Consider the following 20259-nt stretch of genomic DNA (forward strand, 5'->3'; position numbering starts at 1 on the left):
TCGGTCCGAGAGACTCCCCGACTGTGGTGGTTTAGCCTCGGTCCGAGAGACTCCCCGACTGTGGTGGTTTAGCCTCGGTCCGAGAGACTCCCCGACTGTGGTGGTTTAGCCTCGGTCCGAGAGACTCCCCGACTGTGGTGGTTTAGCCTCGGTATGAGAGACTCCCCGACTGTGGTGGTTTAGCCTCGGTATGAGAGACTCCCCGACTGTGGTGGTTTAGCCTCGGTATGAGAGACTCCCCGACTGTGGTGGTTTAGCCTCGGTATGAGAGACTCCCCGACTGTGGTGGTTTAGCCTCGGTATGAGAGACTCCCGACTGGGTAGCCTCGGTATGAGAGACTCCCCGACTGTGGTGGTTTAGCCTCGGTATGAGAGACTCCCCGACTGTGGTGGTTTAGCCTCGGTATGAGAGACTCCCCGACTGTGGTGGTTTAGCCTCGGTATGAGAGACTCCCCGACTGTGGTGGTTTAGCCTCGGTATGAGAGACTCCCCGACTGTGGTGGTTTAGCCTCGGTATGAGAGACTCCCCGACTGTGGTGGTTTAGCCTCGGTATGAGAGACTCCCCGACTGTGGTGGTTTAGCCTCGGTATGAGAGACTCCCCGACTGTGGTGGTTTAGCCTCGGTATGAGAGACTCCCCGACTGTGGTGGTTTAGCCTCGGTATGAGAGACTCCCCGACTGTGGTGGTTTAGCCTCGGTATGAGAGACTCCCCGACTGTGGTGGTTTAGCCTCGGTATGAGAGACTCCCCGACTGTGGTGGTTTAGCCTCGGTATGAGAGACTCCCCGACTGTGGTGGTTTAGCCTCGGTATGAGAGACTCCCCGACTGTGGTGGTTTAGCCTCGGTATGAGAGACTCCCCGACTGTGGTGGTTTAGCCTCGGTATGAGAGACTCCCCGACTGTGGTGGTTTAGCCTCGGTATGAGAGACTCCCCGACTGTGGTGGTTTAGCCTCGGTATGAGAGACTCCCCGACTGTGGTGGTTTAGCCTCGGTATGAGAGACTCCCCGACTGTGGTGGTTTAGCCTCGGTATGAGAGACTCCCCGACTGTGGTGGTTTAGCCTCGGTATGAGAGACTCCCCGACTGTGGTGGTTTAGCCTCGGTATGAGAGACTCCCCGACTGTGGTGGTTTAGCCTCGGTATGAGAGACTCCCCGACTGTGGTGGTTTAGCCTCGGTATGAGAGACTCCCCGACTGTGGTGGTTTAGCCTCGGTATGAGAGACTCCCCGACTGTGGTGGTTTAGCCTCGGTATGAGAGACTCCCCGACTGTGGTGGTTTAGCCTCGGTATGAGAGACTCCCCGACTGTGGTGGTTTAGCCTCGGTATGAGAGACTCCCCGACTGTGGTGGTTTAGCCTCGGTATGAGAGACTCCCCGACTGTGGTGGTTTAGCCTCGGTATGAGAGACTCCCCGACTGTGGTGGTTTAGCCTCGGTATGAGAGACTCCCCGACTGTGGTGGTTTAGCCTCGGTATGAGAGACTCCCCGACTGTGGTGGTTTAGCCTCGGTATGAGAGACTCCCCGACTGTGGTGGTTTAGCCTCGGTATGAGAGACTCCCCGACTGTGGTGGTTTAGCCTCGGTATGAGAGACTCCCCGACTGTGGTGGTTTAGCCTCGGTATGAGAGACTCCCCGACTGTGGTGGTTTAGCCTCGGTATGAGAGACTCCCGACTGTGGTGGTTTAGCCTCGGTATGAGAGACTCCCCGACTGTGGTGGTTTAGCCTCGGTATGAGAGACTCCCCGACTGTGGTGGTTTAGCCTCGGTATGAGAGACTCCCCGACTGTGGTGGTTTAGCCTCGGTATGAGAGACTCCCTGACTGTGGTGGTTTAGCCTCGGTATGAGAGACTCCCTGACTGTGGTGGTTTAGCCTCGGTATGAGAGACTCCCTGACTGTGGTGGTTTAGCCTCGGTATGAGAGACTCCCTGACTGTGGTGGTTTAGCCTCGGTCCGAGAGACTCCCTGACTGTGGTGGTTTAGCCTCGGTATGAGAGACTCCCTGACTGTGGTGGTTTAGCCTCGGTATGAGAGACTCCCTGACTGTGGTGGTTTAGCCTCGGTATGAGAGACTCCCTGACTGTGGTGGTTTAGCCTCGGTATGAGAGACTCCCCGACTGTGGTGGTTTAGCCTCGGTCCGAGAGACTCCCTGACTGTGGTGGTTTAGCCTCGGTATGAGAGACTCCCTGACTGTGGTGGTTTAGCCTCGGTATGAGAGACTCCCCGACTGTGGTGGTTTAGCCTCGGTATGAGAGACTCCCTGACTGTGGTGGTTTAGCCTCGGTCCGAGAGACTCCCTGACTGTGGTGGTTTAGCCTCGGTATGAGAGACTCCCTGACTGTGGTGGTTTAGCCTCGGTATGAGAGACTCCCTGACTGTGGTGGTTTAGCCTCGGTATGAGAGACTCCCCGACTGTGGTGGTTTAGCCTCGGTATGAGAGACTCCCTGACTGTGGTGGTTTAGCCTCGGTATGAGAGACTCCCTGACTGTGGTGGTTTAGCCTCGGTATGAGAGACTCCCTGACTGTGGTGGTTTAGCCTCGGTATGAGAGACTCCCTGACTGTGGTGGTTTAGCCTCGGTATGAGAGACTCCCCGACTGTGGTGGTTTAGCCTCGGTATGAGAGACTCCCCGACTGTGGTGGTTTAGCCTCGGTATGAGAGACTCCCTGACTGTGGTGGTTTAGCCTCGGTATGAGAGACTCCCTGACTGTGGTGGTTTAGCCTCGGTATGAGAGACTCCCTGACTGTGGTGGTTTAGCCTCGGTATGAGAGACTCCCTATTTCCTAAGTAGTACACTACTTTTGGCTTTGGTCAAAAGTAATGTACTATACAGGAAATAGAGTTTAGGAAACGCCCCCTGACTGAGGGACTGAGAGGCGTCCCAAAATGGCTTCCTGCATCACTTCATCAGTTAGATGTCCAGGATGGAGAGACGTGGGTGAGTCTCTGAATGTAGCAATGCGACCACTTTACCACGAAAACACATGAGCATTTCTCCATTAACGGCCTCCTAACAGACCAGCAAATCTTCTCTTCCGCTATCCATTAATCAGATCCGTCTCTTCCTTCCTGGATAGCTTGATCTCTTCCTGAGTTGTCAGTGCTCTGTTGGGATGCCATGATGCACCCGATGACCTAGTGCTAATACACGCTTCTGATAGGGAAAGGGGGGGTTACCTAGTCAGTTGTACAACTGAATGCCTTCAACTGAAATGTGTCTTCTGCATTTAACCCAACCCCTCTGAATCAGAGAGGTGAGGGGGGGCTGCCTTAATCGACATCCACGTCTTCGGGCGCCTGGGGAACAGTGTTAAGCACTTTACCTAGACAATGTAATTCTGGTCTGCTACTATACAGACCAAGTGATACAGTATTGCACTTTGCCTCTCTGTCGGTAATACACGTTTTAAAGTAAAAATAGGTTAACTGGTCTGTGCCTCTTTAACTAAGGGACAACATGAGTACACTATTTATGATATTGCACTATATTCACTGCAATATACTGCTACACACAACATATATAATATACTGCTACATATAACATGGAACATATATAATATACTGCTACATATAACATATATAATATACTGCTACATATAACATATATAATATACTGCTACATATAATATACTGCTACATATAACATATATAATATACTGCTACACACAACATATATAATATACTGCTACATATAACATGGAACATATATAATATACTGCTACATATAACATATACAATATACTGCTACATATAACATATACAATATACTGCTACATATAACATATATAATATACTGCTATATACAACATATATAATATACTGCTACATATAACATATATAATATACTGCTACATATAACATGGAACATATATAATATACTGCTACACACAACATATATAATATACTGCTACATATAACATATATAATATACTGCTACATATAACATATATAATATACTGCTACATATAACATGGAACATATATAATATACTGCTACATATAACATATATAATATACTGCTACATATAACATATATAATATACTGCTACACACAACATATATAATATACTGCTACACACAACATATATAATATACTGCTACACATAACATGGAACATGTATAATATACTGCTACATATAACATATATAATATACTGCTACATATAACATGGAACATATATAATATACTGCTACATATAACATATATAATATACTGCTACATATAACATGGAACATATATAATATACTGCTACACATAACATATATAATATACTGCTACATATAACATATATAATATACTGCTACATATAATATACTGCTACATATAACATATATAATATACTGCTACACACAACATATATAATATACTGCTACATATAACATGGAACATATATAATATACTGCTACATATAACATATATAATATACTGCTACATATAACATGGAACATATATAATATACTGCTACACATAACATATATAATATACTGCTACATATAACATATATAATATACTGCTACATATAATATACTGCTACATATAACATATATAATATACTGCTACACACAACATATATAATATACTGCTACATATAACATGGAACATATATAATATACTGCTACATATAACATATATAATATACTGCTACATATAACATGTATAATATACTGCTACATATAACATATATAATATACTGCTACACAAAACATATATAATATACTGCTACATATAACATGGAACAAATACAATATACTGCTACATATAACATATATAATATACTGCTACATATAACATATATAATATACTGCTACACAACATGGAACATACATAATATACTGCTACATATAACATATATAATATACTGCTACATATAACATGGAACATATATAATATACTGCTACATATAACATATATAATATACTGCTACATATAACATATATAATATACTGCTACATATAACATGGAACATATATAATATACTGCTACATATAACATATATAATATACTGCTACATATAACATATATAATATACTGCTACATATAACATGGAACATATATAATATACTGCTACATATAACATATATAATATACTGCTACATATAACATATATAATATACTGTTACACACAACATGTATAATATACTGCTACATATAACATGGAACATATATAATATACTGCTACATATAACATATATAATATACTGCTACATATAACATATATAATATACTGCTACATATAACATGGAACATATATAATATACTGCTACATATAACATATATAATATACTGCTACATATAACATATATAATATACTGCTACATATAACATGGAACATACATAATATACTGCTACATATAACATATATAATATACTGCTACATATAACATATATAATATACTGCTACATATAACATATATAATATACTGCTACATATAACATATATAATATACTGCTACACACAACATATATAATATACTGCTATATAATATACTGCTACATATAACATATAACATATATAATATACTGCTACATATAACATATATAATATACTGCTACATATAACATGTATAATATACTGCTACATATAACATATATAATATACTGCTACATATAACATATATAATATACTGCTACATATAACATGTATAATATACTGCTACATATAACATATATAATATACTGCTACATATAACATATACAATATACTGCTACATATAACATATACAATATACTGCTACATATAACATATATAATATACTGCTACATATAACATATATAATATACTGCTACATATAACATGTATAATATACTGCTACATATAACATATATAATATACTGCTACATATAACATGTATAATATACTGCTACACACAACATGTATAATATACTGCTACATATAACATATATAATATACTGCTACATATAACATATATAATATACTGTTACACATAACATATACAATATACTGCTACACATAACATATATAATATACTGCTAGATATAACATGGAACATATATAATATACTGCTACACATAACATATATAATATACTGCTACATATAACATGGAACATATATAATATACTGCTACATATAACATGGAACATATATAATATACTGCTACACATAACATATATAATATACTGCTACATATAACATGTATAATATACTGCTAGATATAACATATATAATATACTGCTACATATAACATATACAATATACTGCTACATATAACATATATAATATACTGCTACATATAACATGGAACATATATAATATACTGCTACATATAACATATATAATATACTGCTACATATAACATGGAACATATATAATATACTGCTAGATATAACATGGAACATATATAATATACTGCTACATATAACATATATAATATACTGCTACATATAACATATATAATATACTGCTACATATAACATATATAATATACTGCTACATATAACATATATAATATACTGCTATATATAACATGGAACATATACAATATACTGCTATTGCCCAAAATGCACTGTCATACATCCAGTATTTGGCCTCTACAGCACATCAGTGTATTAACTAAAAGATTGTTGTTTCAAGTTATCTCCTGTAGTAAAACCTAGCAAGCAGCTGAACGGGACGGTGATGGGATCCAGTCCCTTCATAAAGAGAAAGCAGTGGGACAGTGATGGGATCCAGTCCATTCATAAAGAGAAAGCTGTGGACAGTGATGGGATCCAGTCCATTCATAAAGAGAAAGCAGTGGGACGGTGATTGGATCCAGTCCATTCATAAAGAGAAAGCTGTGGGACAGTGATGGGATCCAGTCCATTCATAAAGAGAAAGCTGTGGGACAGTGATGGGATCCAGTCCATTCATAAAGAGAAAATTATATATATATATGGAGAGACAGTACTAACCTCAGATGAGACATTATATATATATATATATATATATATATATATATATATATATATATATATATATATATATATATATATATATGGAGAGACAGTACTAACCTCAGATGAGACATTATATATATATATATATATATATATATATGGAGAGACAGTACTAACCTCAGATGAGACATTATATATATATATATGGAGAGACAGTACTAACCTCAGATGAGACATATATATATATATATATATATATATATGGAGAGACAGTACTAACCTCAGATGAGACATTATATATATATATGGAGAGACAGTACTAACCTCAGATGAGACATTATATATATATATATATATATGGAGAGACAGTACTAACCTCAGATGAGACATTATATATATATATATATGGAGAGACAGTACTAACCTCAGATGAGACATTATATATATATATATATGGAGAGACAGTACTAACCTCAGATGAGACATTATATATATATATATATATATGGAGAGACAGTACTAACCTCAGATGAGACATTATATATATATATATATATGGAGAGACAGTACTAACCTCAGATGAGACATTATATATATATATATATATGGAGAGACAGTACTAACCTCAGATGAGACATTATATATATATATATATATGGAGAGACAGTACTAACCTCAGATGAGACATTATATATATATATATATATGGAGAGACAGTACTAACCTCAGATGAGACATTATATATATATATATATATATATATGGAGAGACAGTACTAACCTCAGATGAGACATTATATATATATATATGGAGTGACAGTACTAACCTCAGATGAGACATTATATATATATATATATATATGGAGAGACAGTACTAACCTCAGATGAGACATTATATATATATATGGAGAGACAGTACTAACCTCAGATGAGACATTATATATATATATATGGAGAGACAGTACTAACCTCAGATGATACATTATATATATATATATATATATATATGGAGAGACAGTACTAACCTCAGATGAGACATTATATATATATATGGAGAGACAGTACTAACCTCAGATGAGACATTATATATATATATATATATATATATATATATATATATATATATATATATATATATGGAGTGACAGTACTAACCTCAGATGAGACATTATATATATATATATATATATATATATATATATATATATATATGGAGTGACAGTACTAACCTCAGATGAGACATTATATATATATATATATATATGGAGAGACAGTACTAACCTCAGATGAGACATTATATATATATATATATATATATGGAGAGACAGTACTAACCTCAGATGAGACATTATATATATATATATATATATATGGAGAGACAGTACTAACCTCAGATGAGACATTATATATATATATATATATATATATGGAGAGACAGTACTAACCTCAGATGAGACATTATATATATATATATATATATATATATATGGAGAGACAGTACTAACCTCAGATGAGACATTATATATATATATATATATATATATGGAGAGACAGTACTAACCTCAGATGAGACATTATATATATATATATATGGAGAGACAGTACTAACCTCAGATGATACATTATATATATATATATATATGGAGAGACAGTACTAACCTCAGATGAGACATTATATATATATATATATATATATGGAGAGACAGTACTAACCTCAGATGATACATTATATATATATATATATATGGAGAGACAGTACTAACCTCAGATGAGACATTATATATATATATATATGGAGAGACAGTACTAACCTCAGATGAGACATTATATATATATATATATGGAGAGACAGTACTAACCTCAGATGAGACATTATATATATATATATATATATATATATATATATATATATGGAGAGACAGTACTAACCTCAGATGATACATTATATATATATATATATATGGAGAGACAGTACTAACCTCAGATGAGACATTATATATATATATATATGGAGAGACAGTACTAACCTCAGATGATACATTATATATATATATATATGGAGAGACAGTACTAACCTCAGATGATACATTATATATATATATATATATATGGAGAGACAGTACTAACCTCAGATGAGACATATATATATATATATATGGAGAGACAGTACTAACCTCAGATGAGACATTATATATATATATATATGGAGAGACAGTACTAACCTCAGATGAGACATTATATATATATATATATATGGAGAGACAGTACTAACCTCAGATGAGACATATATATATATATATGGAGAGACAGTACTAACCTCAGTCCGTAGAGCACGGTGCCGTCCGGATGCAGCCGGATCATACGGTTCTTCACGGTGACCCCATGCACAAAGGACTTCTTATCGTTGAGGAAGTAGGTGTCGGGGACCCAGAGCTGGTCGGCGACCCGGTTATCCAGCGTCAGGTTCAGGGGGATCCCAGCGTATGCCAGCCTCTTGTCCCTCCAGTACTGCTGGAAGTACATGGTCAGCGTGTAGTCCTGAAGACACACATAGAACAAGGTTAAAGGAGTCATATCATACACTTCATTTACATGGTTTCTCACCTACAGTACCAGTCAAAAGTTTGGATACAGTTACTCATTCAAAGGTTTTTCTTTATTTTAACTATTTTCCACATTGTAGAATAGTGAAAACATCAAAACTATGAAATAACACATATGGAATCATGTAGTAAACAAAAAAAGTTTTAAACAAATCAAAATATATTTTATATTTGAGATTCTTTAAAGTAGCCACCATTTGCCGTGATGAAAGCTTTGCACACTCTTGGCATTCTCTCAACCAGCTTCATGAGGAATGCTTTTCCAATAGTCTTGAAGGAGTTCCCACATATGCTGAGCACTTGTTGGCTGCTTTTTCTTCACTCCGCGGTCCAACTCGTCCCAAACCATCTCCATTGGGTTGAGGTCGGGTGATTGTGGAGGCCAAGTCATCTGATGCAGGGCGGCAGGTAGCCACAGCGTTGGGCCAGTAACCGAAAGGTTGCTGGATCAAATTCCCGAGCTGACAAGGTAAAAATCTGTCGTTCTGCCCCCTGAGCAAGGCAGTTAACCCACTGTTCTGCGGGCGTCGAAGACGTGGATGTCGATTATGGCAGCCCCCCCACACCTCTCTGATTCAGATGCAGAAGACAAATTTCAGATGAATACATTCAGTATACATGGTATCCCCCTTTCCATCACTCTCCTTCTTGGTCAAAAATACCTTACACAGCCTGGAGGTGTGTTTTTAGTCATTGTCCTGTTGGAAAACAAATGATAGTCCCACTAAGTGCAAACCAGATGGGATGGCGTATCGCTGCAGAATGCAGTGGTACCCATGCTGGTTAAGTGTGCCTTGAATTCTAAATAAATCACAGACAGTGTCACCAGCAAAGCACTCCCACACCATCACACCTCCTCCTCCATGCTTCACGGTGGAAACCACACATGCAGAGATCCATTCACCTACTCTTTCTCACAAAGACACAGCGGTTGCAACCAAAAATAAAACCTTTGGAGTCATCAGACCAAAGGACAGACTTCCACCGGTCTGATGTCAATTGTCTCTTCTTTTTATTGGTGTCCTTTAGTAGTGGTTTCTTTGCAGCAATTCGACCATGAAGGCCTGATTCACGCAGTCTCCTCTGAACAGTTGAGGTTGAGATGTGTGTCATGACGTTGGCCTGTGGGTAAGGTTTATGACCCCCCCCCCATAAATTCCTTTCTCCCTGCCCTCTCTCTTGACTCTACAGAGGGACTCTTGAATAGCCTTTGTTAAACATATAGAGTCTGGGAACATCAAACAAGTGGAGGGAAAGGAACCATATTTCGGTAATAGAACCAGTTGAAAATATGCGTTGGTACTTAATGAATATGATGTCAGTTCGGTTGTCATCTGAGACATTATGACTGATGACAGGACGACCTAAACTGTATCTGGGAAAGTCTACACATTATAGTTATCAGATTCACATGGAATTGTTGTGCAATTCAAATGTTTAAATATAAAATTATTTGTGAAAAGATTAAATGTAATTTTAGCTTCCAAATGAGAGATTTGGGTTTTCATAAGGTTAGGGCTCTGCTCAATCAGTGGCCCGCCCCTGTGAAGAGACATGGGTTATAAACTATGAAACACACCCTTCTCCCTCCACTATATAAGCCCTTGACGAACATGTAACCTTCTGTTCCGAGTACATTAGGATGACGATCCGATGTCAGAAGGATTCAGATAATAACTTCAGAACGAAGCCAACCTCAGCGTGAGCTTTGGTTTGCGAATGGTATGAACTTTGAACTCTTATTCGCTACAGAAGTGATACCTCCTAGCCGTTGAGTTAGTAGCGGCCGCTGTAAACGTGGGCTAGGAGAGGACAGACAGAGTATCCCGTCTACCACACAACGACGACACTACAACGTTTCCCGTTTACCACCAGAGACACTCTTCAAAGGACAAAGGACTCTGTTGGGCAACACGGCCTTCCATCTACCACCAACCTATTGAAGCGCAGCTCAGAGTAAATATTTATAGCATTTTCCTTTTCCAAATGGGCAGTAATTTAGAATGCATAAGATTCTGTATTTACGATAGAGTAGCTTCTCCCTTTGTTCTTCAGTCTTCAAATCAAATCAAATGTATTTATATAGCCCTTCTTACATCAGCTGATATCTCAAAGTGCTGTACAGAAACCCAGCCTAAAACTCCAAACAGCAAGCAATGCAGGTGTAGAAGCACGGTGGCTAGGAAAAACTCCCTAGAAAGGCCAAAACCTAGGAAGAAACATAGAGAGGAACCAGTCCTCTTCTGGCTGTGCCGGGTGGAGATTATAACAGAACATGGCCAAGATGTTCAAATGTTCATAAATGATCAGCATGGTCAAATAATAATAATCACAGTAGTTGTCGAGGGTGCAGCAAGTCAGCACCTCAGGAGTAAATGTCAGTTGGCTTTTCATGGCCGATCATTAAGAGTATCTCTACCGCTCCTGCGGTAGAGGGACGTTTTCCTTTATGACATAATTTGTAATCAAGGTATGATTCATTCTGTGTATATGTAATTCTGTGTGATTAGTTAGGTATTTACTAAATAAATAATTAAACCCAATTTTGTATTGCTGATTCAACTTGTTAGCCAGGGTTTGTGAAGATAACCAAGAATTTACAACTTTCAGATGAGACTGAAATAAGGTGACGATTAATATTGACTGCTATTGATGTAAAATACTACTAGGTCTTTAAGAGTTTATTCGGAAGATAACAGCTCTATAAACACTCTTTCGTGGTGCCCCGACTTTCTAGTTAATTACATTTACATGATTAGCTCAATCAGGTAATATTAATTACAGAGAAAGGATTTTATAGAATAGCATGTCATATCACTTAATCCGGCATAGCCAAAGACACGACATGTGTCTGTTACTTTAACTCTGTGAAGCATTTATTTGGGCTGAAATCTGCGGTGCAGTTAACTCTAATGTACTAATTACTCTGGGTCTTCCTTTCCTGTGGCGGTCCTCAAGAGAGACAGTTTCATCATAGCGCTTGATGGTTTTTGCAACTGCAATTGAAGAAACTTTCAAAGTTCTTGAAATTGGATTGACTGACCTCCATGTCTTAAAGTAATGACGGACTGTCATTTCTCTTTGCTTATTTGAGTTGTTCTTGCCACAATATGGACTTGGTCTTTTACCAAATAGGGCTGTCTTCTGTATACCCCACCTACCTTGTCACGACACAACTGATTGGCTCAATTAAGAAGGAAAGAAACTCCACAAATTAACTTTTAACTAGGCACACGTGTTAATTGAAATTCATTCCAGGTGACTACCTCATGAAGCTGGTTGAGAGAATGCCAAGCTTGTGCAAAGCTGTGATCAAGGCCAAAGGTGGCTACTTTGAAGAACCTCAAATATAAAATCTATTTTGATTTATTTAACACTTTTTTTGGTTACTGTATGATTCCATATGTGTTATTTCATAGTTTTGATGTCTTCATTATTATTCTACAACGTAGAAAATAGTAAAAACAAAGAAAAACCCTTGAGGAATGAGTAAGTGTGTCCAAACCTTTGACTGGTACTGTATGTGTCTGTATATATAGACATAGAGCAGGGTTACGATCAGGTGTATCAAATAAAACACTAATTTATATTGTTTCAAAGAACGCCCAAATATGTAATTTCATTGGGAGAACTAGACTCTCTCACTAGCGTCAGGTTCAGGAGGCTCCTCCTCTCCTCACAGGGAGAAGAGACAACCAATGGCCAGGGCTATACACTAGCGTCAGGTTCAGGAGGCTCCTCCTCTCCTCACAGGGAGAAGAGACAACCAATGGCCAGGGCTATACATCACAGTCTGACGCTGGAAATAGATTTCCTGTAGTCAGGTTGATATTTATGGAAGTGTCAACAGCCATTATTCAGGACCTGTCTAGTCCTGTCTAGTATAGACCCCCTCCTCCACAGGTATTATGAGCAGCAGAAAAGCAGGCAGGCCTGTACACTATAGACCCAGGCAGGGGTGTCTAGTATAGACCCAGGCAGGCGGTGTCTAGTACAGACCCAGGCAGGGGGTGTCTAGTACAGACCCAGGCAGGGGGTGTCTAGTACAGACCCAGGCAGGCGGTGTCTAGTATAGACCCAGGCAGGGGGTGTCTAGTATAGACCCAGGCAGGGGGTGTCTAGTATAGACCCAGGCAGGGGGTGTCTAGTACAGTCTCATTCAGGGGGTGTCTAGTACAGTCCCAGGCAGGGGGTGTCTAGTACAGTCCCAGGCAGGGGGTGTCTAGTACAGTCCCAGGCAGGGGGTGTCTAGTATAGACCCAGGCAGGGGGTGTCTAGTATAGACCCAGGCAGGGGGTGTCTAGTATAGACCCAGGCAGGGGGTGTCTAGTATAGACCCAGGCAGGGGGTGTCTAGTATAGACCCAGGCAGGGGGTGTCTAGTATAGACCCAGGCAGGCGGTGTCTAGTACAGACCCAGGCAGGCGGTGTCTAGTATAGACCCAGGTAGGGGCTATACCTACTTCCTTTCACCAGAGCCCTATGGTCTGATATAGTGCCCTACCTTTCACCAGAGCCCTATGGTCTGATATAGTGCCCTACCTTTCACCAGAGCCCCATGGTCTGATATATAGTGCCCTACCTTTCACCAGAGCCCTATGGTCTGATATAGTGCCCTACCTTTCACCAGAGCCCTATGGTCTGATATAGTGCCCTACCTTTCACCAGAGCCCTATGGTCTGATATAGTGCCCTACCTTTCACCAGAGCCCTATGGTCTGATATAGTGCCCTACCTTTCACCAGAGCCCTATGGTCTGATATAGTGCCCTACCTTTCACCAGAGCCCTATGGTCTGATATATAGTGCCCTACCTTTCACCAGAGCCCTATGGTCTGATATAGTGCCCTACCTTTCACCAGAGCCCTATGGTCTGATATATAGTGCCCTACCTTTCACCAGAGCCCTATGGTCTGATAGTGCCCTACCTTTCACCAGAGCCCTATGGTCTGATATATAGTGCCCTACCTTTCACCAGAGCCCTATGGTCTGATATATAGTGCCCTACCTTTCACCAGAGCCCTATGGTCTGATATAGTGCCCTACCTTTCACCAGAGCCCTATGGTCTGATATATAGTGCCCTACCTTTCACCAGAGCCCTATGGTCTGATATAGTGCCCTACCTTTCACCAGAGCCCTATGGTCTGATATAGTGCCCTACCTTTCACCAGAGCCCTATGGTCTGATATAGTGCCCTACCTTTCACCAGAGCCCTATGGTCTGATATAGTGCCCTACCTTTCACCAGAGCCCTATGGTCTGATATAGTGCCCTACCTTTCACCAGAGCCCTATGGTCTGATATATAGTGCCCTACCTTTCACCAGAGCCCTATGGTCTGATATATAGTGCCCTACCTTTCACCAGAGCCCTATGGTCTGATATAGTGCCCTACCTTTCACCAGAGCCCTATGGTCTGATATATAGTGCCCTACCTTTCACCAGAGCCCTATGGTCTGATATATAGTGCCCTACCTTTCACCAGAGCCCTATGGTCTGATATATAGTGCCCTACCTTTCACCAGAGCCCTATGGTCTGATATATAGTGCCCTACCTTTCACCAGAGCCCTATGGTCTGATATATAGTGCCCTACCTTTCACCAGAGCCCTATGGTCTGATATATAGTGCCCTACCTTTCACCAGAGCCCTATGGTCTGATATATAGTGCCCTACCTTTCACCAGAGCCCTATGGTCTGATATAGTGCCCTACCTTTCACCAGAGCCCTATGGTCTGATATAGTGCCCTACCTTTCACCAGAGCCCTATGGTCTGATATAGTGCCCTACCTTTCACCAGAGCCCTATGGTCTGATATATAGTGCCCTACCTTTCACCAGAGCCCTATGGTCTGATATATAGTGCCCTACCTTTCACCAGAGCCCTATGGTCTGATATAGTGCCCTACCTTTCACCAGAGCCCTATGGTCTGATATAGTGCCCTACCTTTCACCAGAGCCCTATGGTCTGATATAGTGCCCTACCTTTCACCAGAGCCCTATGGTCTGATATATAGTGCCCTACCTTTCACCAGAGCCCTATGGTCTGATATATAGTGCCCTACCTTTCACCAGAGCCCTATGGTCTGATATATAGTGCCCTACCTTTCACCAGAGCCCTATGGTCTGATATAGTGCCCTACCTTTCACCAGAGCCCTATGGTCTGATATATAGTGCCCTACCTTTCACCAGAGCCCTATGGTCTGATATATAGTGCCCTACCTTTCAACAGAGCCCTATGGTCTGATATAGTGCCCTACCTTTCACCAGAGCCCCTGGTCAAACATAAGGCACTATTAAGGGAGCCTTTTGGGACAGACAGGACATAGCTCTCAGACCAGTTTAGTCATTTAGTAGACACTCTAGAGCGACTTGCAGACTTCATTCTTTACGGGTTCCCCATGGGAATCAAACCCACAACCCTGGCATTGCAAGAGCCATGCTTTACCAACTGAGCCACGGCATCGGTACTACTGTCGGTTTCAGTTTGTAAGGATGGCCGATAACCTCACCATGCCAAGACGCTGCTACAAACTGAATCTTCAAATAAAAATAATAACTTTGAAGAAGGCTATGATGAGTGATGTCTACTGGGCTGGACTACCGTGGCCTGTGAGGGGTCAGCAGCTTCTGGACTGGAGAAGGGAGCCTGTGGATGGTTGAGGTGTTAAACTTGCCCCCAGTTGGACCTGAACCCATCACAGAACACAGAAGTGCTTGAGGAGGACATTTTGAAATTAAATCCCTGTTGATTATTGTTGTAATAACCTGCCACACACCAAGCAGGCTAGGACAGGGTTGTACCAACCTGCCACACACCAAGCAGGCTAGGACAGGGTTGTACCAACCTGCCACACACCAAGCAGGCTAGGACAGGGTTGTACCAACCTGCCACACATCAAGCAGGCTAGGACAGGGTTGTACCAACCTGCCACACACCAAGCAGGCTAGGACAGGGTTGTACCAACCTGCCACACATCAAGCAGGCTAGGACAGGGTTGTACCAACCTGCCACACATCAAGCAGGCTAGGACAGGGTTGTAACAACCTGCCACACACCAAGCAGGCTAGGACAGGGTTGTACCAACCTGCCACACATCAAGCAGGCTAGGACAGGGTTGTACCAACCTGCCACACATCAAGCAGGCTAGGACAGGGTTGTACCAACCTGCCACACACCAAGCAGGCTAGGACAGGGTTGTACCAACCTGCCACACACCAAGCAGGCTAGGACAGGGTTGTAATAACCTGCCACACACCAAGCAGGCTAGGACAGGGTTGTAATAACCTGCCACACACCAAGCAGGCTAGGACAGGGTTGTACCAACCTGCCACACACCAAGCAGGCTAGGACAGGGTTGTACCAACCTGCCACACACCAAGCAGGCTAAGACAGGGTTGTAATAACCTGCCACACACCAAGCAGGCTAGGACAGGGTTGTAATAACCTGCCACACACCAAGCAGGCTAGGACAGGGTTGTAATAACCTGCCACACACCAAGCAGGCTAGGACAGGGTTGTACCAACCTGCCACACACCAAGCAGGCTAAGACAGGGTTGTACCAACCTGCCACACACCAAGCAGGCTAGGACAGGGTTGTAATAACCTGCCACACACCAAGCAGGCTAGGACAGGGTTGTAATAACCTGCCACACACCAAGCAGGCTAGGACAGGGTTGTACCAACCTGCCACACACCAAGCAGGCTAGGACAGGGTTGTACCAACCTGCCACACACCAAGCAGGCTAGGACAGGGTTGTAATAACCTGCCACACACCAAGCAGGCTAGGACAGGGTTGTAATAACCTGCCACACACCAAGCAGGCTAGGACAGGGTTGTAATAACCTGCCACACACCAAGCAGGCTAGGACAGGGTTGTAATAACCTGCCACACATCAAGCAGGCTAGGACAGGGTTGTAATAACCTGCCAAACACCAAGCAGGCTAGGACAGGGTTGTAATAACCTGCCACACACCAAGCAGGCTAGGACAGGGTTGTAATAACCTGCCACACACCAAGCAGGCTAGGACAGGGTTGTAATAACCTGCCACACACCAAGCAGGCTAGGACAGGGTTGTAATAACCTGCCACACACCAAGCAGGCTAGGACAGGGTTGTAATAACCTGCCACACACCAAGCAGGCTAGGACAGGGTTGTAATAACCTGCCACACACCAAGCAGGCTAGGACAGGGTTGTAATAACCTGCCACACACCAAGCAGGCTAGGACAGGGTTGTACCAACCTGCCACACACCAAGCAGGCTAGGACAGGGCTGTAATAACCTGCCACACACCAAGCAGGCTAGGACAGGGTTGTAATAACCTGCCACACACCAAGCAGGCTAGGACAGGGTTGTACCAACCTGCCACACACCAAGCAGGCTAGGACAGGGTTGTACCAACCTGCCACACACCAAGCAGGCTAGGACAGGGTTGTAATAACCTGCCACACACCAAGCAGGCTAGGACAGGGTTGTAATAACCTGCCACACACCAAGCAGGCTAGGACAGGGTTGTAATAACCTGCCACACACCAAGCAGGCTAGGACAGGGTTGTACCAACCTGCCACACACCAAGCAGGCTAGGACAGGGTTGTACCAACCTGCCACACACCAAGCAGGCTAGGACAGGGTTGTAATAACCTGCCACACACCAAGCAGGCTAGGACAGGGTTGTAATAACCTGCCACACACCAAGCAGGCTAGGACAGGGTTGTAATAACCTGCCACACACCAAGCAGGCTAGGACAGGGTTGTAATAACCTGCCACACACCAAGCAGGCTAGGACAGGGTTGTAATAACCTGCCACACACCAAGCAGGCTAGGACAGGGTTGTACCAACCTGCCACACACCAAGCAGGCTAGGACAGGGTTGTACCAACCTGCCACACATCAAGCAGGCTAGGACAGGGTTGTACCAACCTGCCACACACCAAGCAGAGTAGGACAGGGTTGTACCAACCTGCCACACACCAAGCAGGCTAGGACAGGGTTGTAATAACCTGCCACACACCAAGCAGGCTAGGACAGGGTTGTACCAACCTGCCACACACCAAGCAGGCTAGGACAGGGTTGTACCAACCTGCCACACACCAAGCAGGCTAGGACAGGGTTGTACCAACCTGCCACACACCAAGCAGGCTAGGACAGGGTTGTACCAACCTGCCACACACCAAGCAGGCTAGGACAGGGTTGTACCAACCTGCCACACACCAAGCAGGCTAGGACAGGGTTGTAATAACCTGCCACACACCAAGCAGGCTAGGACAGGGTTGTAATAACCTGCCACACACCAAGCAGGCTAGGACAGGGTTGTAATAACCTGCCACACACCAAGCAGGCTAGGACAGGGTTGTACCAACCTGCCACACACCAAGCAGGCTAGGACAGGGTTGTACCAACCTGCCACACACCAAGCAGGCTAGGACAGGGTTGTAACAACCTGCCACACACCAAGCAGGCTAGGACAGGGTTGTACCAACCTGCCACACACCAAGCAGGCTAGGACAGGGTTGTACCAACCTGCCACACACCAAGCAGGCTAGGACAGGGTTGTACCAACCTGCCACACACCAAGCAGGCTAGGACAGGGTTGTACCAACCTGCCACACACCAAGCAGGCTAGGACAGGGTTGTACCAACCTGCCACACACCAAGCAGGCTAGGACAGGGTTGTACCAACCTGCCACACACCAAGCAGGCTAGGACAGGGTTGTACCAACCTGCCACACACCAAGCAGGCTAGGACAGGGTTGTAATAACCTGCCACACACCAAGCAGGCTAGGACAGGGTTGTACCAACCTGCCACACATCAAGCAGGCTAGGACAGGGTTGTACCAACCTGCCACACACCAAGCAGGCTAGGACAGGGTTGTACCAACCTGCCACACACCAAGCAGGCTAGGACAGGGTTGTACCAACCTGCCACACACCAAGCAGGCTAGGACAGGGTTGTACCAACCTGCCACACACCAAGCAGGCTAGGACAGGGTTGTACCAACCTGCCACACACCAAGCAGGCTAGGACAGGGTTGTACCAACCTGCCACACACCAAGCAGGCTAGGACAGGGTTGTACCAACCTGCCACACACCAAGCAGGCTAGGACAGGGTTGTACCAACCTGCCACACACCAAGCAGGCTAGGACAGGGTTGTACCAACCTGCCACACACCAAGCAGGCTAGGACAGGGTTGTACCAACCTGCCACACACCAAGCAGGCTAGGACAGGGTTGTACCAACCTGCCACACACCAAGCAGGCTAGGACAGGGTTGTACCAACCTGCCACACACCAAGCAGGCTAGGACAGGGTTGTACCAACCTGCCACACACCAAGCAGGCTAGGACAGGGTTGTACCAACCTGCCACACACCAAGCAGGCTAGGACAGGGTTGTACCAACCTGCCACACACCAAGCAGGCTAGGACAGGGTTGTACCAACCTGCCACACACCAAGCAGGCTAGGACAGGGTTGTACCAACCTGCCACACACCAAGCAGGCTAGGACAGGGTTGTACCAACCTGCCACACACTAAGCAGGCTAGGACAGGGTTGTAATAACCTGCCACACACCAAGCAGGCTAGGACAGGGTTGTAATAACCTGCCACACACCAAGCAGGCTAGGACAGGGTTGTACCAACCTGCCACACACCAAGCAGGCTAGGACAGGGTTGTAATAACCTGCCACACACCAAGCAGGCTAGGACAGGGTTGTAATAACCTGCCACACACCAAGCAGGCTAGGACAGG

The 20259-nt window shown here is 43.1% G+C and overlaps 1 protein-coding gene across 2 annotated transcripts in view; it reads right to left on the bottom strand.

The window, feature by feature from the left end:
• The window catches only part of LOC120041768 (gamma-aminobutyric acid receptor subunit beta-3-like), a 94097-nt gene that overhangs the window by 62092 nt on the left and 11746 nt on the right, over positions 1-20259 (bottom strand). For both annotated transcript variants that reach the window (XM_038986631.1, XM_038986632.1), the window contains exon 4: positions 9222-9442. In XM_038986631.1, coding sequence (XP_038842559.1) covers positions 9222-9442 — 221 coding nt within the window. The remainder of the gene's footprint in view (positions 1-9221; positions 9443-20259) is intronic.

The sequence above is a fragment of the Salvelinus namaycush genome, unplaced genomic scaffold, assembly GCF_016432855.1.
Source record: "Salvelinus namaycush isolate Seneca unplaced genomic scaffold, SaNama_1.0 Scaffold532, whole genome shotgun sequence".
In the NCBI taxonomy this organism is placed as follows: Eukaryota; Metazoa; Chordata; class Actinopteri; order Salmoniformes; family Salmonidae; genus Salvelinus; species Salvelinus namaycush.